At 44.3% G+C, this 23813-nt stretch overlaps 1 protein-coding gene across 1 annotated transcript in view; it reads left to right on the top strand.

The window, feature by feature from the left end:
• The first annotated feature begins 219 nt into the window (after positions 1-219).
• Positions 220-23813, top strand: part of FAM117A (family with sequence similarity 117 member A) — a 42942-nt gene continuing 19348 nt past the window's right edge. The window contains exon 1 of the mRNA XM_063112763.1: positions 220-415. Coding sequence (XP_062968833.1) covers positions 220-415 — 196 coding nt within the window. The remainder of the gene's footprint in view (positions 416-23813) is intronic.

Below are 23813 nucleotides of genomic sequence, written 5' to 3'. Positions count from 1 at the left end.
GCTTGGATCGCTAGGCATATTGACCAATCATTCTCCTTAAAGGGAAGAGCAAGTTGAAGATTGGTTGGGAGGAGGGGTCTGGGTCCCCGTAAGCCAATGAGAGCTCTGGGCTGAGGGTGCTGGTCCCGCCCCGTAGGGCAGATAAGCAGCGGTAGCGGGGGTTGGGGGGCTGTGTGTGGCTCGCTGTGGGTCCGGGGCAGGCGGGCGGTCGGGCGGGCGATGGCGGGGGCCGCAGCGGGCGGCAGAGGCGGAGGTCCCTGGGGGCCGGGGCGTGGAGGGGCCGGGGGTCTCCGGCGGGGCTGTTCTCCCCCAGCCCCCGCCGGCTCCCCTCGGGCTGGACTGCAGCCGCTCAGGGCCACGGTCCCCTTCCAGCTGCAGCAGCCGCACCAGCGCCGTGACGGGGGTGGCCGCGCAGGTGAGCAGGGCCCGGAGCGGGTGCCGGGGGAGGAGCCGTTGGGGGAGGGGGGGGCGCGTGACGGGGGGAGGGGGTTGGGGAGAAGTGTGAGGGGGAAGTGAATGGGGGCTAGGGGAGAGAAAGAGGGGGCGCTCAAGTTCTGCGAGGGCAGAGGGATCGAGAGCGAGGAGCCGTGAACGTGGAGCGCACCGCCGGGCAGAGTGTGCAGGGAGTCGGGCCGGGAGCTGAGGGGAGGGACCTGGCAGATGGAGGCTGGCTTTGGGGGCGTAACCGAAAAGTGGGCAGAGGTGTGGTGTGGGAGTGAGTGGAAGATGCAGGGGGTAAGAGCGAGGCGTGAGAAGGAGTGGTGCGTGATGGGGGCGCCCTGTGCGCAGCGCTGGCCTGGGAGCCAGGAGCCGGTGGGCGCTGGACGCCTGCACCGGGGGGGAGGGGCATGGAGGAGAGCCCGGTGGAGCCATGTGTTACTTCTCCTGCTTGAGTTTGGCCCCAGCATCCCTCTTTACAGCTCAGGAGTTCCTTTCTCAACCACTTCACGTGCGCTTCCCTTTTTGCCACCTCCTGGAGATGATTTCATCTCAGCCCGTTGGAATGAGTTAGTTTAACGGCTTTTACTGCCGTGCAAACGCTCCGCTCCCGATTCCGTGCATTCCTCTCGGTGTGGCCCAGAAGTTGTATGTTCCCAGATCATTGACCTGCTTAATATGGCTGTCTCATTCCAACCTCCATCCAACCATCGTGTGTGTGTGTGTGTGTGTGTGTAGGACCTGGGCAGTTTGCCCCCTGCCTTTCCCTTCTCCCCACACCAAAGCTGTTTTGTCCTGGGCATTGCCAGCCAACGTGGCAGTGGGGTGAGGGCTACAATCAAGTACGCTGCGGCAAACACCCCACTTTCTGAAAAGCACTGAAATGGTTTCTTAATGGCAGCGTGATGTGGTGAGAGTGGGGAAACTAGGGAGGGGCAAGCTTAACCTTGCTTTCACGCTCAGAACTGTGGCGGGTCCCACAAATGCAAGCACTTAGGAACGGGAAAGGGAAAGGGAACCTACTTGCATGAGGAGGTTGGCAATAAGTTGAAAGTGAGGCTTGCATTTGATTCACACCAGATGTGAAAAGATCATTGCACACTTCCAAAGCCTGAGTCTGTACCAAATGTTCAAAAGCCATGGTCCTGCCATCTTAACAGTTAATGTCATTCTCTAAACCAGAGTCTCTTGAGCTTTCGGTGATTACTAAGCTTGGTTGCTGAACATCTCCCTTCTGAAAGTATAGCGGCTCCAGTACCTTGCTAGGTAGGAATGGGATTAAGTAGGTCTCTGAGGTAGAAAGTCCCCAAGCCTATCTAGACCTCACTGTGTGTGTTAGCATCACGTCTTGGAACGCAGAGACTTGGTAAAATCTGATAGCAAAATGGTGACCGAGTAGTAAAAGTATGTGTAGAATCCGGAGGTGTAGAGCACGGCAATGCCCAGACAAACTCATGCCTATCATGAGCTATAAAGCAAACCACAAGTCTACAAACCTGTTGGTTTTGTTTGGGCTTCCTTGAAACCCAGGGAAGTTAGAAGAACAACAAGCACTAGAACTTTAGTCACTTTTAATAGAAATCAGCAGAAAGCCTGCCTGTGTGGAAGATCTAAGTCGATTAGTAATCATATCTTAAGAGCCGTTATTTTCTGCCTACTAGAGAATTAGTATTAAAAGGACAAACACTGATGGATGCTGTGGAAGCAGGGGAAATGTAGGTTTGGGTGCCTGGGTTCTTTACATGGCCGGCTCCTTTTGTAGGGCCAGGGGCCCTAAGGTATGAGGGTACCTCGGAAAGTTCATAGATTTGTATTATCTTTTAATTCTGTTTTCCCACAAACTTTTTGAAGTACCTTCATACTGGTAAAAACTTGGTAAGCTAGATCTCTGCATAACTTGTCAAGTGATTTAGGGCAAGTTGGGTGGGCTCTTGGTTAGGGAATGATTGATCATTTCTTCACCAGTTAGTATCCCAGAGGTGTTAATAAGGCATTTGCCCAGTGGGTAATGGGATTATCTGTAGATTTTCAATAAGGCAAGAGAGAGAAAAAAGTAGAAGGAAAGAGTAGCTTGAGCCTGTGGACTTTTTTGTGGCCAGAAATTAGGGGAATTTAACTGGCTTTTGGTGTGAGGACACATCAAGTCTTCTAAATGTTAACTTCAACCTTCATATATGTTCAGATTGTTTTCATTCCTTGGCCTTCGGAAACTGCTGAGGTGGTTTCCTCTAAGTCAGTAGGGTATATGTGATAGAGGGAAACCCCTTGCAGTCATAAACCCTTAAGAGAATGGCCCCGGGAGCCAGAATGCCTGGGTTTCAAATCCAGGTTCTGCCATTTACTACTAGCTTGTGTGTGTCTTTCAGGAATTACTTTTTTTTTTTTTGGCAGCTAGCCAGTATGGGGATTCAAAGCCCTGGCCTTGGTGTTCTAAAGCCGCGCTCTAACCAACTGAGCTAACTGGCTAGCCCTCGAGGAAGTACTGCTGTGCCTCAGTTTCCTTATTTGTGAATAATAATATCTATAGCATAAGAATCAATGACTTAAGGGATAAAAAATGCTTAGAACAGTGCCTGGCACACAGAAGGTGCTGTAAAGTGTTTCCTGCTGCTTATATTGTTGTTATTCCCTCTGCCTAACCAAGGTAAGAGCACTGTTGGCCGGAGCCCATTGCCTTTTCAGGCTTCAAAGAGCAAACCCAGATTGATCTGAAACCAGTACTGCAAGTTTCAGAATTTCAGGGCCTCCTCTTGCATTTTTATTCCCTCATCTTTTAAAATGAGCTTTCTAAAAGAGCTCTGAAACCCAACTGTTTACAAAGGCATGTGAGCTGGGACTGGGTTTCAGGAACAATTAAGTGTCGTCACTGTTTGTGCTGCCCATCTCAAAGTGATGTGACGCTCAGGGCCGTGCAGTTATCTCCCCACCGCACACCCTGCAGTGTTCTTGACAAGATATATGAGACCTTGTGAAAAGGGGTATGATATAAAGAGCAGGATTTACCTTCTGCAACCATTCATAGGGATGTCTTCATAAAGTGAAGAATGGTGTCATTTTTATGAGCCTGAGAAAAGAGCGGAGAAAAGAATGAAGATCAACTCTAAGAAAGCTAAGAGCCACTGGTGGATAATAGAAACCCCGGATAAATTAATTACTGCAGTTCCCCCTTAAACTAAATTCTCTTTTGGGTCTTATGTCAGTTAGAGGCTGCTAACTTTTGTGTTCTTCCAGGACCACTGATGATGGACAAAACAGGGTTAGGAGGTGGATTGTTCTGGGTTCTAGTCTTACCTATCCTGTTTAGTGTTTCTATCGCCATATCCCAAGAATGAAGATAATGTTTAATCAAGCTTTGCAGATTTTTTCTCCAGTGGGCCAGACCTACTGGGGCCTGCTGGGTGCTGGGAAGCCAAATGCTGCCTTGGAACTTCCTCTACCCACCGAAACCTTCTTAAACCAGGGGTTCATAATTACGGCCTGAAGGCCATGTCTGGTCTCTGCCTGTTTTCGTAAATAAAGTTTTATTGTAACACAGCCATACTCCTTCACTTAGGTATTGTCAATGGCTGCTTTTGTGCTGTCAGCAGCAGAGTTGAGTAGTTGTGATAGGGACCGTATGGCCCACAGAGCTCAAAATATTTACTGTATGGCACTTTACAGAAAAGTTCACCTATCCTTGTCTTAAACAGTGTACCTGACCATTATTCCTATGTAAAGATCAGTTGGAATGTGTGTAATATATACCTCCTCAGAAAATCCTAAGGGGTTAAGGAAAACTGACAAGCTTTTACCCCCACTCACATTACAGGGGAAAAGAAAAAGGGTCATCTGCTTCCAGGCAGTTCTCAATCTTTGTGGAAGATCAGCACATGTGAATCCAGACTCCCCACCCCCACCATTGTCAGATGATGTGTGTTCAGTAGACATAAGCTAGTTTGAATTTACATAAAAGCTTAACTGTTAGGCAAATTTGCTCCTCCTCCTCTCATATCGCCCTTTCCCCCAACCTAACAACCCATAACTGCAATGAACACATTTCAAAATTAGATGGAAATTACTTTAGGCTTATCTCCTGTTTTGAATTTTTCTCGTTACCTTTTATTTTTCTGGACAGATCATTGAGAGGTGGCAGTAGTGATGGTTGTCCTAAAATACTAGCTTCCTCACAGAGACATAGGAAGAGTAGTCTATATCAAATGTCAATTAGGTTCCCCAGATGACTGTTTCATGAATATAAGGTGTCATTGTTATTAGCAATGCTATTGGTAATTATTAAACTCCTTTCCTTGCAGTTCTTTGAAAACTTAGTCCTTGAGGGATGGGTGTTTAGATAGGTATGGAGCCACATAAAAGAGGTTGTATATTAGAAACACTGAGAGAAAGCCCTCATCAAAGTATGGTTCCTGTGGCCTCTGATGCCAGAAACAGCCTGGAGATTAGAATAAGGTTCAACCTTTCTATGCCAAGGAACCATCTTGCTATAACGAAGCTTGGGGGTGCAGTTAAAAATCCTTCAAGAGTTGCAACTGCTCTTCTAAAACCTGTGATTGAGGCAGCTTCTGTGTGGGCAGCGTTAAAACACCAGGCACTTCCTAGCCCGACACTGCTAACTGTTGCTTTTGACAGCTTTGCCAGCACCAGGAACATGGTCAGCAAAATGCACTGCTGAAGCATCTGACTCTTAAATGTTATTCCCAGGGCCGGCCCGTGGCTCACTTGGGAGAGTGTGGTGCTGATAACACCAAGGCCATGGGTTCGGATCCGTATATAGGGATGGCCGGTTAGCTCACTTCGGAGAGCATGGTGCTGACAACACCAAGTCAAGGGTTAAGATCCCCTTACCGGTCATCTTTAAAAAAAAAAAAAAAAAAGTTATTTCCAGCGATGACATCCTTGAAATTGGGGGATGTGTTGCTGAACTGCTTTGTCTCATTGGTACCCAAAGCAGTGTGTGTCCATGTGTTCTTCAGTATTTTGGGTAGGAAAGGATTTATATAGTACAGGAAGTTCTTCACTTATGTAACATAAAGCTAAGAGATCTTAAACCACTCAAGGTCCACGGAGGAAGGATGAGAACAACAGTGGGCTGTGGTGGCAAAGGTACATTGTTCTCTCTAGTTCCAGACATAGACAGACCTCTAGAAAATTTGCAAAACTTTCATAGTGATGGTGCTAACTTGAGTGTTGCCAAAGTGGTTAATGGCCAAGAGATCACTATACCTGCACTTTCTGCTGAATAAATTTCAGTATAAACTGACTGGTGTGATGAGCACCAGGGCCGCATTATTCCTTGTTCTTACTAGAACTGTTAGAGTGTCTGCCTCTAGATTCTTATAAGCCTCACGTATACCCTTTCTGCCAAAGGATTCAGACTTCAGGGTGTGACATATTCTGGGGGCAGGTCTGGTTTTGGAGTTTTTATTGACACTGTCACGTATATCAATGCTTGACACTAGCTTAAGTGAACTGACTGGACTTAACCTGGGCTTATTCTTATTCCAGGTCTCTTTGGAGCACTTTTAAGGGGCTGGAAGGGAAAACCTTGTGTTTCCTTCCCAGTTCAGAGCAAAGGTGGATGCCCAACAGCAAGTTAGTTTAGTGAGAGTAGACAGTCTCTTCGTGGGTGAATAACTTCTGTCCTCTGAGATGGATGATGCCTTCCCTGTCATGGAAGAGGGAACAGGAAAGAATGGAAGCAAAGAAAGGCTGGGCAAGAAATCTGGTCAACTTTCTCCCTGTGCCTGAGTTGAATCTTCACAGAGAGCTCCATTATTTGGTTTGCAGAATATGAATTAACTAAAGATTAGCCAAATCTGTTCACATTGCTAGGTCAAAAACAAATCCTGATCTCAAAGAGGAAAGAGTTTGGATGGTATTTGAAGTTTATAAATTATCTGTGCTCCAGTTCCTCTCCAGTCGTGTGGAGCTTGTGAAGAGGCCGTTGTTCTTGGGAACAGCTGTATGGTGGGAGGTTCTCTTACAGCTGGCTGCTAACACTCAGGCCTCTAGCTCATGCTTCCCACTGAACCGCCTGGTTTTGAAAACTCTTCCTGGCACTTTGCTTTCCCCTCAGAATCACTACATAACTGAATGCACAGCTTTGGAATCATTTAAATGCTTATTCTCAGGCCCGAATAAGACTCAATTGACTTTTATTATGTGGGAACATCATAGCCAACCAATGGTGGCTTTAATGAACTTAAAAGAATGCTATCGAAGTATTTCACAATAGGAAAACTTCAAGTTCAGCCCCTAGGGGGCCTGGAACTGAAGTCTGGCCATGTACAGACATTTACCCTGCTCTGCTCAGGCACACAGATTTGTGGGTTTGTTCATGAGCCCCAGACAGCTGACACGGGGGGTGGATGGAGTGCCTTCGGCTCAGCCCAGCTGTGCATTTGCAGTTCATACTTCCAGCTCCTTAATAAGAAGGGTGAAGGTTGAGGGAGGCCTGGGAAGACTCTTTTTCCAAGGGCTTTGATTGCTCTGAAGGAGCTGGCCTATGATCAGGGGTTGAGGAGTCTTCTCTCAGAGGCTGCCTGAATGTGACTTCTTAGAGGACAGAGAGTATTTGGCAGAGCAAAGTTGTAAGTCTGGGGTGCCTCCTCTCTGACCCTGAAATCCCTATCCTGCAAACGGCAGGCGACTCTTCCTGGGGAACCAAGTTTGTTAGGGGGCAGCCTAGGCAACCACCAGCTCTGCCATTTGAATGCTTTATCATCTGATCCTAAATGAAGACATGCAGAAGAGCAATGAGGTATTACCTCTTCAAGGGTCAAAGGTAGGATTAAATGTACAACTTGAAAAGCAGATCACTAACATACCCACAAATGAATAAAATATAAATTTGAGTTGGAGGAGGCATAGGATAAAGGAATATTCAGTGTTTGGTGAGGTTAAGTAGAGAACTACTGGGATGTTTTGAGCAGACATTATTTTTTTAATTAATGTATTATTCTCCCTAAGGTTAAATTAAGTTTTTACTTTTTCCTTTCCCTTCCCTTTCAAAAGTGACATTGTTTCATCCTTGCCTGGTCAGCTATGTTCCTTAATTTTCTTAAACCTCATTAGTCCCTTCTGCCTCATTCTGGAAATTGTGTGCCTGCCTTTTTAAGAAGTAGGCACCTCATGTTTCAAGTTCAAGTGCAATGGAACTTACCCTGCAGCTTGAACAGATTTGAGTGTTTTTGCAGAGGGAGGGCCAGGGCAGATGGGGAGTGTCATGCTAAATAAATACTTGTTGGATTGAGTTGCTGGAAAGGCAACAGAGTAGGGAAAGTGAGCCACACCTCCCCCAGGCTCACTGGTAATTGTCTTTCCCTCTCTGGTCCCTACACAGTGTTCCCCTTCTCTAATATAATACTTCTCTTTAGCTACTTACAAGGCAAAACCCCCCAAAGTGCTAGTGTTCTCTCTTTCTTTAAATCACTAGCCTCCTATTCATCCTGGTCATTGGGCTTAAAGCCCAGCTGGTGGCAAAGACGTGGCATTTCCATGGATGTCATTGCTAGGCCTGTAGGTTCTCTTCCCAACACACTTAAAGCCAGAGGGTGAGCTTGGGCAGTTACCAGGTTGATCCATGGAAACAGCCAGTGTGTAGGATTTTGTTATGATTCTGTTAAATAGCCAGACTACCTGGCTTTAAGCTTAGAAATGGATATGGGTGAGAGGCCAAGGAGACTGAGATGAATGCTGGATGTCTCTTCACTCCAGGTAGATTTGTACCAACTTGCTAGTAGTGCTATACAGTATAGCAGGGAAAAGCAAGAAAATGAAATCCGAGTCAGTGACTTTTCTAGGCCGGGGAGCAAAATTATCTGCTGGCCCTAGGGTGGCTTTGGAAGTGTGATCCCCCCTCTCCCAATCCAGGCACCATCCTGTGACACCGGGCACTGCTGTTTCTTCTCTCCTCCCCCCCACCAAATGGGGAAATGCAGGAAAGACATGCTCATTATCACTCCCCGAGCCAAGGACACTTATACTATCATCCACAGAGTCTGTGGCTTAGTGAACCACAGGTCTGGTGGCTTAGTGAGAATGGCTTTATAAACCTAGCCAGCTGGATATAATTCTGAACAGAGTGAAAATGTGATTAGGGGGATAGGCAGATTCTTTTACCTCTTTCTCCCTCTTCCCCTTCCCTACCCCACACTCCCTTCCCTTTCAGAGTTTTCTGTGCATGTTTGATCGCCCACACAGCTTTGAGAGAACCACTGCTGATAACACGTGCGCTCCCTGCCCCACAGCTGCAGGCTGGCAGAAAACCTGCCACACAGCCCCCATTTGGGGATTGTCTTTTTAACTCGTGCCCATCAGATATGACATACAAGCTGAGGGTGGGGGTGGGGGAGGAGAGCATTTTGCATGATAGAGGGGATGCAGCCAGAGGGCTTTCACATATAGTCTGGCTTTAGAGACTGGGGAGAGGAGGGTATAAGCACCGCCACGGGGGGTGTGCATCTTAATGCTGAGAACAGCACCAGGGACTCTCTCATTGGAACTGTAATGCTGGGTAGTTCTGTGTTCACAGGAGAAGACTAACACAGCTGCTTCTAGAGAAAGAGTCTGTGAATCCCATCTCTGGAAGGCCCCAAATTCACCTGTATTGTTAGGGATATTGAGAATATAGATAGCTTTAGTTTTGACAATGTGTTCCATTTGTTTGACTCTTTGGTGCTTGTAATTGGTACTCTCAAATGTTTCTCATTCATACTCACAGCAGTCTTGCAGGTGCAAGTGGCATTTCCTTGCTTTTGCAGATAAGGACACTAAAGCCTAGAAAAGAAGTAACATGCCCAAGACCATGTAACTAATAAAGCAAAGGGCTCTTCCCACATAAGTACAGAGAGTATGTTGTGAATTTCATCCCAGGTTGGCATCCCCTGCTGCCTGCCCAGTACACCTCCAGCCTTTGTGTCCCTTCTATTTGTATATCCATATTCCAAGAGCAAAGATTCCTTTGTTAAACTGACTGAAAGAGAATTGGAAAATAGGTTGCAAAGAAGTCTGCTGCTTTCTTCAGCACCCCAAAGTGACTATCCACATCATAGGTACTCACTTGGTGTGGATAATTGGAAGATAATGGCTATTACATTAATATATGTGTGATATGGTAGTAGCTTTTCAGTGTTTCCAGCTGTTTGAGATATGTAGTTTCCATGTGGAATGAGCTAACCATGGACAGATAGGGCACAGGAACTAGATGGAGTATTCCTTCCTCTGTGGGGTCATGGTCATGGGTACTGAGCTCAGGATCATGTTAGGAAGACATGTGAAGATGGAGCTTATAGCACAGGGTGTCTTCCTTACGTGTGACTATGTGAAACCCAAAAAAGCACCCAGGAATAAATGTGAGTGGTTCATACCTATGGAGGGTGTAGGTGTAAGTGGCATTCATTTTGCCATGATGGCAACTTAGTCCTCCATGTAGAGGACCCCTGGTGCAACCTATCTCCTCTGACTACTGATGGGAAAGAAGCCTGGGGCACATGCCATCTGCCTGAGCATGTCTTCCTAGCTTGAGGTCAACTGGGGTTGGAGTCATTGTGATATATGACAATGCTCTTCAGAGATGGGCATGTGCCCAGTAAGTGGAATCGCAGGGACTTGAACTCTAGGAAAAAGCTCCACCTAGGGACTTTGTTTTTATGTTTGTTTGTTATTTTTTTAAAGATGTCCAGTAAGGGGATCTTAACCCTTGATTTGGTGTTGTCAGTACCACACTCTCCCGAGTGAGCCACAGGCCGGCCCCACCTAGGGACTTTGTATGGAGAATTTCCTGGCCTGCTTCTTAAAGGTTATCTAACTCTCCCAAGAGGGTTATGAGCAGTGTTAACTCCAAACCAGATTTTCTATAGAATTCTTTAATGTTCTAATAATATATGCTTGTGTAGAACCTTTCTTTCCCAGTTACTTCCCAACCTCATAAGGTAAAATCCCATTACAACAAATATTAAGAAAACTCTTCGGTATAATAAAGCTATTTCCATGGTTCATATAAATGCTTTGTTGTTGTTTTTTTTGGGGGGGGGTTGTTAAAAAAAAAAAAACAATAACCAACAATCTTATGTAACAAGTACTTTTTCTGGTCCATGTAATAGTTCATCTCTAAAACAGAACAATTGAGTGCTTCCTGTTTGCATTGTAGGCAGAGAGAAGGGAGCAGAGCTGGGGAACTATCACAAGTAGCAATCACTCCTTTGCTTTCTCTTCGTCTTGAAACTCTCACCCTCCGATAGTTCCCTGTTCTTTTCAAACAGAACATTACACAATGAAGGACTCGTGTGTGTGTGTGTGTGTGTGTGTGTATCTGAATGTGTGTGAGTGTATGTCTTGAGTGAATGTCTGAGTGTCAGAAGTGTAAATGTGAGGGCCGGCCAGTGGCTCACTTGGGAGAGTGTGGTGCTGATAACTCCAAGTCAAGGGTTAAGATCCCCTTACCAGTCATCTTTTAAAAAAAAAGAAAGTGTAAATGTGGAAGAGTGTGTGTGTGAGCGTGTGTAAGAAAAAGTACACATGAAAGAAAGCTAAGGATAAAGCAAATGGGGCAAATGTTAATAGGCGAACCCAGGGAAAGATTGTATGGGTGTTCTGTGTACTGTTCTTATTCCATTTTTTTTTTTTTTTTTTTAAAGATGACCGGTAAGGGGATCTCAACCCTTGACTTGGTGTTGTCAGCACCACGCTCAGCCAGTGAGTGAACCGGCCATCCATATATAGGATCTGAACCCGTGGCTTTGGTGTTATCAGCACCACACTCTCCCAAGTGAGCCACAGGCCAGCCCATACTGTTCTTATTCTTGCCTCTATAAATTTGAAATTACTTCCAAATAAAATATTTAACAAATGAATGTATGCTAGACTAATTTGACTGTACCAGAAGTTCTTTAGAATGGAAGTTTTCCTTTATATCCTTATAACATCTCTAATTCTCCCCCATTTAACAGATGCAACAACTGACACCCAGAGAAGTTAAGTGATTCATGTGAGTTCACGTAGAACATTGGGTGGAGGCAGGATTTGGGCCTAGGTATTGACCGTTATAGTAGGTCACCTCTCAGGAGACTGCAGCTTGTCCTTACTGCTCAAGCTGAACAAGGTTGGCATCAGATTCTGAGGACTGATTGGGTCCCTACTGTTTTGTGTCTGAGTCCAGTCCATGCACCACATTGACCCAGCAACAGAGGCAGCAAGATTGCAGCAGCCTGCTGAAACACACTGAGCGTTTCAGGACATGCAGGTACCTTCTAGGGAGAACTGCTTCCTTACTCTGAGAAACACTCTCACTGTGCTCTTCACACAACCCTCTTCATTTCTGAAAATACATGTAGTTGGAAGACTCTTCTGCCCCAGAGCTGTGCAATAATACTACTTCATATTTACATAGTAGAGATCTGAGGGGAAAAGGAGTGAATTTGGTTTAGAAAGTAATGCCAGGTATGGGCCTAGGACAGACAGCTTTCCTCTGCTGTGTACCAGTTGGTTGGTTGTACCCACCACCTCGTGAATGTATGGGAGCCTCAGGGGAGGGTGTTTGTATGGTATAGTGTAGCACATCCTACCAAGTAGGTCAGGAGTTACAGTTGCATACCCAAAGGGAAAGCTCGCTTTTAGTCAGTGATAACCTTCCATTAACCACAGGGCCCAAGGGGTAGATCTGGTAATCATCTGCTAAGCAGACAGAGTTAGAAGTTCTGACACTGCCATTTGTGTCCCAGCCCCTTCTTTTCACACCAAACCATGTGTTACGCATCTGCCTCTGCTTCTTGAAGGCCTCTGAGTTATTCTTGTCATTTTTGCTTATTGATATTTCCCCCCTAGTTGCCAGAGTTGGGGTCAGTGAATGAGTCCCACTCTACTTCTTAACACAGAAAAAACAGTTTTCTGAAAATCTTTCATTTTAATGTGAAAATGCTTCCTTTATCTGAAACGCCTACTGTACCTATCCCAGACTTAATTAATCCTGATGTGGTTAAATTGTCATTAAAGGATTTTTTCCATGGGCCCAGCCAGTTTTATGAAATAGATCCATAAGCACTTACTACATTATTACCCCAGCTTATATACTTAAATTATTTGTCCTTAGGCAGTTATCAGGTTATATATAGACTATCCTCACTGTTTTCTGATTCTTTGAGCTCTGTCCTACCCCAGAGTAAGTGCCAGGTGGATGACAACCAGAATCAGAGCAAGATGCAGGAGAATGAGAAAAGCCTCCTCCCAAATTCTATTGGGTTGTCCCAAGCTTAGACTTCTGTGTTGGAGCTGCTGTGCAAATGGCAATGCTATCTGCTTAGAGGGGACTGTGACAACTGAGTCTTTGCCTTCCAGTTCTTAGAGGCTTGGATAAGACATATTGCTAATTAGTGTCCCAAACTGTTTTTCTGCATCAAATTCTCCTTTTGCCTCAGGAGGATAAGCCTTTTCTTTACTTGACTTATAAAAGAAGGTGACATCACTGATAAGCAGCTCCTGATTTCAGAGCAGATCCAAAGCCCATTGCACACAGGGGAAGGTGGTGCAACTCACCTCTCAGCAACATGTGTTGTCATGCCCTTGCGTGCCCCTGCTTTGCCTCTGGAAGCACCTGCAGAGAGGTGACCTGACAAGCATCCTTCTGCTATGAGGCCATCAATAGTCTTGGACATATATTGAGGGTAAGAAAAGTCTTTCCAATGTGTTACCTTCAAGGCACTTTCTGGAGGGGCCATCCCATCTTGCTTTTCAGACTAGGTTTACCCTGGAGGCATTACATAACTTTTGAGCCTCCCTTAGGAAATAAGAGCAACTGACAAGACCAGGGGCTGCCCTGGAATGTTGCCCAGCACACTTTGGAGTTTTTCCGTAGCTAAGGCACAACATGGGAATTTGCCACTGATTTGAGGTCAGTTCCAGAAAGTCAGGGCCTGGGTAGGGGGGAACCACTAAATGGGATGTAGTGGTCTCTTAGGTATCTCCCCTTTGTAGCTGGGGACACAGAATAGAGCCGGAGTAAGGAGATGGACATAATCAGAGAAGACATTCTGCAAGTAGGACTTGACTCACACAGGTTTTCAAGGATATGGGGGTTGAGGAGAGTAACCCTAATAGGATCTTAGGCCCCGAAGGCAGAGCAAATTCTGGGACTGTGACCTTCTTGCCCTGAGGAACCTAACTGAGCAATTGTTCCCCTCTAGCCCAGAGCAGAATGAATAAGAGTCAGGGTTAAGAGCAGAGGGTCTTGACAGAGTCCAACCTACTGATGTGTAGCAAGTGAGCAAACCTGCTTCTCAGCTCTAATATCTACTTGGTGGTTCCTCCCAGTTTGCCCAGCCATGTGACCAGACCTTCTGCTTGTGGCTAGCCACAGGTAAATTGAGTGCTATTTATATCCTTCATGGCAAGGAGGTGGGAGAGATCATCTGGGAGCCCACAACACAGCTGTTCAATCAGTCTAGGTAAGGCAAATCTCCCTTTGACATTGTACCTTTTATTTTTCCTCCTTAACTTATCTTGCCCCAAATAATAGCATGGGCTCTGAGCTTTCAGTTTAGCTGAATTGATCAGTAGCCATCTCTTATTTACCCTTTAATAGTTGGGGAACTCTAGAACTAGAGTAGGCTCAGACTCATCTGGTGCAACCTCCTGCCCTCAGGGTGTGAATATTGAGACAGCTGGGGACATGTAATTATCTCTTCCAGGAGCTGTTCAGGGACAGATTCTGCAATCTTCCTCATTCAATTCTGATAAGCAAGTTCTTCCATTTATCTAGCTAGACTCTCTCCTATTCTAACTAAAGCCTTTTTACTCTTTCATCTTTGCACTCACACAGAGGACTACTGATACATTCTCATTCATTTTACCTTCCTCCTGAGATCTAGCTACCATCCTTCTAGCCATTTTTACCCCTCTTCCCTGGGATCTCACTCTATCTCGCTGATTTTTGCGTTCTTTTTGAAGAGCAATAATGACAAATGGATGCCCAGGGGTCACTTGGCCAGGTATATCTGAGGTTATATCGAACTCCAGCCATGTTTCTGGACTTACAGGAACCCCTTAATTCTGCCTGCAGTCTTGGTCTTGCTTCTGGGATGACATAGCACTTAATTTAGTTTAATATCTCCTTTACTTAGTATCTAGTCTACCTTGCATTGACTTACATATTCTTGCAAGTTTCAATTCTCTGCCTCAGATTAAACCTCATTCACAGTTTCATTTTCTTCTTGCCCACCTTCTCTTCCCCCAAGTTAGAAGTCCAGAGCAGTGACCCAATTGAATTTGGCTGCAACCTGCCAAGGTTGAAAGACTAAAGGGTTTAGGTCCTTGCTGAGGAATGAATTGAATTTAGTTTTCCCAAATTAAGCCAGTTTTTTTTTTTCTCCTCACAACTTTATTTTGTAAAATTTTCAAACCTACAGAAAAGTTGTCAGCACAATGCAGACTCATTTATCCTTGACCTAGACTCATTGATAACTTTTTACCACAATTGTCTTATCTCTCTCTTCCTTTTTTTAAATAGATTTATTTTTTTAAATTGACATATAAAATAGTATGTATGTTTTGAAGTATATATACATTGTGAAATAGTCAAATCTAGCTAATTAACAAATGCATTACTTCACATAGTTATAATTTTTGTGGTGAGAACACAGTACTCACTCTCAGCATTTTTCAAGAATACAATATATTGTCATTAACTATAGTCACCATGCTGTACAATAGATCTCTTGAACTTATTCCTTCTATCTACTATAATTATGTAATTACGTATAGGTGTGTTTAGACATGCCCACATGTGCATCCATATGCACTTTTTGGGTGAACTGTTTGAAAATAAGTTGCAAATATCCTGACACTTTGCCCTTTACTTTGGTGGCATCTCTTGAGAATAAAGATATCCGTCTACATAATCATGACATCATTATTATACCTAAGGAGATTAACTATAATTCCATTATCATCTAATATCCAGTCCATTTTCAAATTTCCCCTTTGATGGTTCCTTTTGTTTTGGGTTTTTTGTTTTTAGTTTTTTTGTTTTTGGTTTTGGTTTTTTGGTTTTTTTTTGGTTGCTGGCCAGTTCAGGGATCCAAGCCCTTGACCTTGTTGTTACAACATTACACTCTAACCTAGTGAGCTAACCATCTTCCTTTGTTTTTGATCCAAGACCCAGTCAAGGTTTTCATTTGGTTTTGTCTTTTTATTTTTTATTTTTTATTTATTTTTTTTTATTTATTTATTTTTTAAAGATGACCGGTAAGGGGATCTTAACCCTTGACTTGGTGTTGTCAGCACCACGCTCACCCAGTGAGCAAACCGGCCATCCCTATATGGGATCCGAACCCGTGGCCTTGGTGTTATCAGCACCACACTCTCCCGAGTGAGCCACAGGCCGGCCCTGGTTTTGTCTTTTTAAAAGTCTCTCAATCTAGCATTACTCTCCACCCCCATTTCTTTTACTTTGTTTGTTTTTTATGACTGACATTTTGAAAAGTGAACACCAGTTGTCTTCTAGCTGTCCCACAGTCCAGATTTTTCTGACTGTTTTCCTCATGGTTGCTTTTAACTTGTTCCTCTATCCCCAGTACTTCCTGTAAGTGGGAAGTTAGGTCTGGGGAGTGATTAGATTCAGCTTAAACATTTCTGACAAAAACATTTCATGGATAAAGTTGTGTACTTCATGTCTCAATTTAGCAGACACGTAATGCCAGAATACCCATCTCAAGTCATACTAAGTTTGATCGCTTGATGTGGTGACCACCAGATTTCCCACTGTAAAGGTGCATTCTCTTAGTAAGTAGTTTATGGGGTGATACTTTGCCAGTATTTAAGTATTTCATTCCCCACAACCTTTGGCCCAGTGGTTTTGGCATCTATTGATGACTCTTCCTGAATGAGATATTACTTTGGAAGTTGCATAAAGCCAGTTTTAAATTAATGTGAATGAACATGAGTATTGATATGAGCAATTTGAAAGAACAACAAATTTTCTTCTGGCTTTTGAAGTCATTGGGGGGAAGGCAACTAATTGGAGCCATCAAATTCTGTCAAAATTTGTAGGTTTTTTTAAAAAAGATGACCGGTAAGGGGATCTTAACCCTAGGCTTGGTGTTGTCAGCACCACACTCAGCCAGTGAGCAAACCGGCCATCCCTATATAGGATCCGAACCCATGGCCTTGGTGTTATCAGCACCACACTCTCTGGAGTGAGCCATGGGCCGGCCCAAAATTTGTAGGTATTTTGTGTTACTTGGGTTGATATTGAGTATTAGTTGCTTAAACAGATATCGCTGTCTGGCAGTTTGTGTGAAGTCAGGGAGAAGGCAGGCTGGATGGAGCTAAAAACAAGTCCTGGTTTGTTCACAAAACAGAAATTCTTTTGGTTATTTGAAAGTTATCTGTAATCCTATTCTTTTCTTTTTTCACTTGCTTTCTATCTTCCTCATTAGAAAAGGGATCCCTCAGTTTTTAACTGTCTTCTTCCTCTCTTGGTCCAGTTGACATGCCCAATGGGTAAAACAGTGTTCTAAGACCCAGGTGTAATCATCCTGGTTCCTAGCAAGGGCAGGGAATAGAAGCTTTCCAACCCATGGAGTAGTTCCTGAACCACGGCAGCCAGGAGGTCATGATGCAATTGAATCTGACAATGAAACACAAGGGTGGGAAATGTACTTTCAGAAGTCTTCTGTTTGGGAACTAAATGGCCTCAATTTGCTCTGTGACCTTAGAGAAATCCATTCACCATTCTCATGGGGGTGTGTCATGGGCCCCCATCTGTGACACCCTGGAAGCTCTGCCCCCTTTTTTATAGGAGAGTGTGTGATGTGCATACATTCAGAACAGAAGTCAGGGTATGGTTTCAGTCACAGTTGTCCTCTCACAAGATTTATTGTAGATGAACCTCCCTAATCTCTGGTTCTTCCTTCAACTCACTTATCTTGAAAGACTACTTAAGGGCTGACTGCATGTCATGATTTCTTTCCTACTTTTTAGGTAACGGACTGCTGTGAGAAGTGAGGATATGAAGGGCTTATGCCTGTCCTTTGAGTTTATAGGCCACCCAGAAATCCATCACTCCCAAATAACCATGGGTGAGGATTTTTTTAGGGAGGGGGCTAGGCTATGTGCTATTTATGCTGTTCTTGCAAAGGCCACACAGATCTCAGAGGAAAGCATGCTCCAGTCAGTAACTGCTAGTGTTCTGTTTTGTTTTAAGAATGTTGAAATCCTCGGGGCTGGCCAGTTAGCTCAGTTGGTTAGAGTTTGGTGCTGATAAACACCAGAGTCCTGGGTTCGATCCCTGTACCAGGCAGCTCCTAAAAAAACAAAAAAAAAGAATGTTGAAATCCTATAGAACGCCTCTTCAGAGAATTCAGATAAAAGGTGAAAAGTTCATACCACTTCCTTTTCTTCTAACTGCAGCTTCTTGAGAATTTAACAAATGTTTAAGTAACTGCTGTCTATTCTTTTTATACACACGTGCGTACACTTTGGGATCACCCTTTTTCTCCTTGTTGATGCAAAGAGTTAGCATATTCCTTATTTTTTCCCACAATGACATCTCCAAAAGGGTTTCTCTTGGCCAGCCTCTCCAGCTGCCTACAGATGTGGTCTGCATCTTGGGAAGTCAGACATGCAGCCAGAAATGCTTTCATTGGCTCTCACTTGAGCTGTACACTTAAATATGGAGTCAGTAATTAATCGAGGGCCTGGCTGAGAAGTTTTTCATATGTATACAAATACCATTGCTCTTTTTTCTCTTTGAATGATAAGCCTTCTTGGTAGGGGAAACATGATGTTACTCTTTTATCTTCTTTATTTTTTTTCAGTCTAGTTTCTTTAGTTTCTTCTCTCTGTTGATGTTGAAATTAGCTATTACTTGGGGTTGAAAAAAGTGATCAAAGCTCCAGGTTTAACTTTCCCAGCTGGGATGGATGGGCTCTCCTTGGGCTTCCCAAGGAGGGCTTCTTACTCTTGTACAGTCATATTGAGGTTTTCAGTTTCACCACAACTTCCCTCCAAAACCCATGCGTCTCTGAGTTAAGCAGTTAAGTGGCACTGGACCACAGGGAACTCAGAGGACTGCTTGTACCGTTTAATGCCAACACATGTACTGAAATAGGAAAATAATCCCTGGGAAGCTGCTAGGAGGAACTACTCTACTTACTGCAAATCTGTTATTGGGGAAATGTTTAGAAATTCTGGATCCCTGTTTTACTTTGTTCTTCTCCAGATTAACATTTTCCTCCAATAAAAATGCATCACAGCTAGGGAGCAAGACAGGGAACACTGAGGGAAGCAGCTCCCTCAGTGTCCAGCTATACTCAGCCTCCTGGGCTACCTTGGATCTGTCTGCTTCTCTTCCTTAAGTGAAGATCATTGACTTAAAACAAAACAAAACAAAACAAAACAAAACACAAAACAGTTGTAGAAAGGCATGTAAAATATGACTTCATTTTATTAAAAATATATATGCCTATGTATGTGCACAGAGATCAGGATGGATGTGCAGAGTGGTTATCTCTGAGAGGGGCATGCACAGTTTCTGTTTTTTAGTTTTTGCTCATCTGCATTTTCTTATTTCCTCTAACATATGTGCCACTTCTGTTATAATAATAGTTATTTTCTCTTTTAGAAGGGAGGTGAGAAAACTAGTGCTAATAATGCTTCAAAGCCCAACGACATGAGAAAATGACTCATAACTTGTTTGTTGAACCAGCTAGTTGTTGAGTTTTTGCCATGCGTAAGATCTCATTGGCTGTCATTCTCTTCTTTCTGCAGTCCCTGGATATTTTGGGATGACTAGGCCTCATGCAAATGGAGGATGGGTAGAGAGTAGCTGTGTCTTTACTTCCCCAAGCTTTTCTCTCCTGCACTGCCCCAAAGATAGTGAGATAAGTTGTAGAGCACCTTAAGTGCCCAGCCAGAATCCATTGGTCAGGGGCTGGTTTCTCCTTGTAAATTACTAAGCCTCCACCCCACAGTATATTTCTGGTCAGGCTGAGAAGAGCAGCCACAAGGACCTCACTTCCTGCGTCATCTGCTGCCTTCCTCCTTCCCCTGTCCCCATTCCTGCCCTTCTTCTAAGAGCTGTCACCCTTCTTGAGGTCCTTGTGGTAGGTAGGTTGCTGGTGCAGTCAGGCCTGAGCTGAGTTCCAGCAAGGGATATTGGGAGCAGCAGAGATTAATCGGTGGTCCTTCTGAAGAGTCGTTTGCTAGGGGGTAGCCCCTAGGGGTTGTGCCTGGTGGCCTGGCACTTATGTATCACTCACATCAGCCTTCCCCACTTCAACTTCATCCACAGCTTCTTGTCTTACTCCTCCTGTAGCACCAGTGTTTATCCCAGAGCTAGCACATAGTGGGCACTCAAAATCTGCTTACCGAAGGAATCAGTCTGCTGTGATGTGCCGAGCCCTTCTCGCACTGTTGGTCCAGTATCTTCCCTGTTGTTTGTGTGCCTTTTGCCCTGTAGACTGTCCCCCAATAGGCAGACACTTGACTGCTGCCCCTCTCCACTCATACTTTCTCTCTCCAAAGCCATACAAGTGTAGCAGTTGGGAGACAGGGCCAAGTGGCTCTGGAAGATAGCACCTAGGGCTCCTTATCTCCGGTGTGTGCTGTTTTGTTTTGTTTTTTCCATTTGCCGTTGCCCAAGAACCAAAGCATCCGCCACTGCTCAGCTGCATGGTGAAATGGCCTGGCCTGGTGCCAGGGTGCTTCGCCAGGTGGTTGGGCTGTGGAGGCTGCTGCTTGCGATGGGCCGATAATACCCCATGGTGCTGTAAACAGGACACTCCACCCTCCAGCAGCCACCCAGCCGGTGCCCCAGCAGCTTGCTGCTTTGTCATCGCCTGTCATGATATGGGCTTCTCCTCTCTGATAGGGGAGCCTATTGTCCTATTTCCCTCCCCCTGTTTCCCAAATCTGAGAGCGGTACTTTCCAGAAATGAAACCAGTTCATCTTCCAACCACAAGCAACCGTTGTGACTTCTCAACGCTTCTTCTTTAACCATAATCACACAAATGCAGGGCAGAACCCAATATCCAGATCCTTCCGGTGTGCCCAGGAGGGATAAGCCATGAGCCCCCTATTTCAACTATACTCACTTGTGAGATTTTTTTAGGGGATGTTCTCAACTGAGAGGGAGAACAGGCCCAGTGTGGATGCTTGGCATTGGCTGCAGTCAGACCTACACTCCTCACATTTAGCCCCCACCAGATTTCCAGAGGACCACACTATGCCAGCCTGCAGCCCCTTCAAGGATGGCACAAAACATGTCAATTTCTGATTTTGGCTTTGGTTTGTGTTGCATTTGGGGGAAATTGACACCTTGGTTAGCCTTTGATCAGTTTTGATGTCCAAAGAACCATTTGGGGGATGTTTATGAAATAAGAAGCAGATTTTTTTTCCTATCAAAATCTAATCTTTTTTTTTTTTTTTTTTTTTTAAGTATCTCTTCCCTTATTTCCTAGGCATAAAGGAAACGTGGCATTTTAGTCTCCTCAAAGGGGCTGGGACATGCCAAGAATTTGATTTGAGAGGGGAAACGTAGCCTTGCTGAGGGCTCTGAGACAGAACGTAATCCTGTCATCTTATGGTTAGCTAGGAGCTGGCACCCTGTGCCAGGATGTCGCCACTGTGGAAGTAAGGCTGAGGCCCAGCTGTTCCTTCATATAAGGGAGAGAAACCGAGGCAAGTCCCCCAGGCCTGTTAGCGGAGAGGGAGTCAGAGGCTGCAGATTCTGGATTGGGGTTACCTGGTCTCTCCTGATTCTTGTCTCTCCCTCCCTCACTTCCTATCTTTCTTCCAGCCTACCTACCCTTCCTTGCTTTTTGTGTTATTTTTTTGTATATGGAGGATCAAGTCAGGACCCATGAAGTCTGCAGAGTCTTTGTGAATAACTTTGGTCAGAGGTGGCCAGAAAGAATGTAGAATTGACCAAAATGAGTGGTTGGATTCTCACACCAAATTCCAGGATTCTGGGTGCTTCCTAGCCCTGTGAGTGAGTACTGAGAGCGAAGTACCATGTATGATTATGCCCTTGGGATTGGATTCCTACTGTAGCTCATTGAATAGGGTGGGATATGATGGGTGATGGGAACTGACATAAAATGGGCGTGGTTAAAATTGTTCCTAGGAGATAGTAGAATCCTTTACCCCAGGTTTCAAAGACTTCTTCCAGAAACAAACAAAACTAGTTATTGAGGACACCAGGGTCAGGTCTGCCATCTCCTTTACTCTCCATCCCTGAAAAGGAGCTAAAACAGCAAAACACCCTCTAGGTGTCTAGGCCAGCGTCCCAGCAACCTCAGAGGGTGTTCCTGGTGCAAGAAGACTATGAGCCTCAGTGAACAGAAGAATGATTTAGGACAAGGAGGCTTTAATTTAGGTCTAGGACTGCTGCTGACTTACTGGATAATGGAGTCTAATCAGAGACTAAACTTCTTTGTGTCTTAGTTTTCCTTATCAGTCTTTCCCTATCCCCTATTAGAGCTGATGGATTAATGAAAGATTACAAAACACAAAAGTACTATAAAAACACAAGATGGCACTTACTGATTGGAGTAAGGAAAAAAAATCTAAAGGAGATTTTGCAGTGACTTCAACTGAGAGAATGGAGAGGTGGCTCTGGGGCATCTTCTCCCTGTTGCTTTTTTCTCAGCCCTGGAGTCACAGTCTTCTTCCTTCAAAACAATGATGAAGTGGCCTTTAGGATGAAGACATTCCAGCCTTTATGCCAATCACGTGCTCATCTATTTCCCCCTGCCTCTGGTTATCTGTCATGTAACTCTGGAAATCTGCTTCCCAGAATCCCTGCCTCATCATTGGGCTCTAAAAGACAGTTTGGAGGCCCATAGGACAGCATTCTGGTGTCCAAGCTGGCTGATGACATAGGCCAGAAGCTCAATTGCCAGCCCTGTGCTCTAGGAAGTGTGGGGGAAACAAAGACAAATCAGAGCCAGTACGTGGTCTCAGGTTGTTTATTATCTAGGAGTTACAAATATCTGGAAGCCGAGAGAGAGGGTGGTAAGTACCAAAAGAGTTCAAAGTCCTGAAGAAGCTGAGAAAACTCTGAGGCATTCCTTCCAGGAGATACCAAGGGTTCCAGAAGGCTGAGTGGAGGTGGAGGCAGTTAGGCTGACCCTGATAGGAGGTCAGAACTCAACCCTGGGCACATGTGCAAAGTCTCAGGGAAGAGAAGGCTTGAGACATGGGTGGGAAATGGTGTGTAGTATGGTTTGTCCAGGATCTAGAGACCTTAAGGAGTGAGGTGTAAAGGAAAGGTAAATGGGACCAGAGCATGAAGCCTTTGACTCTCATCTTTGAAAGTCTTTGAAGAGTTTTAACATAAAAATGTTAAGATAATTTAAAATGATATGTTGTAGGTCAATATATATTGATTTGGAAAGATGTTTATGATATAAGGTGAAAATACAATATGTATAGTAGGGCCCTATTTTTATTTTAAACGTGTATATGTACATACATACCGAAGGGAAGGTATACAAGGATATATATCTCATAGTAGGTATACAAGGATATATATCTCATAGTATTGACAGTAGTTATCTCTAGGTGTTGATTTTCTTTTTGTTTATATTTATATGTTTCCTAATTTTTCTACAATTCACACTTACTACTTTTGTAATTATGAGTCATTTTGAACTTGTTTTAAATGAGCATATATTATATGGCTGGGGAAGATCACCTAGAAATATGTCAGGGATTGGATAAAAACTAAGAGTAAAAGTTGTCCATGCCATAACATTTATGATATCCAAATTGGAGGGAACCCTTCAAGTGTTCAATAATGTGGGAATGACTAGGCAAGCTACTATATATCAACCTGGTGGAATACCATACAGCCTTTAAAAATGATGAATATGTAAATTGTTAATTGTTGGAAATGAGCATATGAAATGAGTAGAATGAGGCAGAATGTAATGTAGTACATTTCATATTGATCAAAATGTATGCAAGAGCCGGCCCCGTGGCTCACTCGGGAGAGTGTGGCGCTGGTAGCGCCAAGGCCGTGGGTTCGGATCCTATACAGGGATGGCCGGTTCGCTCACTGGCTGAGCGTGGTGCAGACCACACCGTGCCGAGGATTGCGATCCCCTTACTGGTCCAAAAAAAAAAAAATTATGTAAATTCCTAAATGAATTTGGAGAATGTAGGTAATATTGTTAGTGTCTTTTTATATTATTATTCTGGTAAAATGTAAATAATGTAAAATTTACCATTTTAAACATTTTAAGTTTACAATTCAGTGGCATTAAGTACATTCACAATGTTATGCAGCCATAACCACTATCCGTTTCCAGAACTATTTCATCATTCCAAACAGAAACTCTGTACCCATTAAACAGTAATTGCCATTCCCCCCTTCTCCTAA

This window comes from Cynocephalus volans, chromosome 10, assembly GCF_027409185.1.
Source record: "Cynocephalus volans isolate mCynVol1 chromosome 10, mCynVol1.pri, whole genome shotgun sequence".
NCBI lineage: Eukaryota > Metazoa > Chordata > Mammalia > Dermoptera > Cynocephalidae > Cynocephalus > Cynocephalus volans.
Note: the sequence above shows the minus strand (reverse complement) of the source record. Positions and strands in the feature narration are given on the sequence as shown.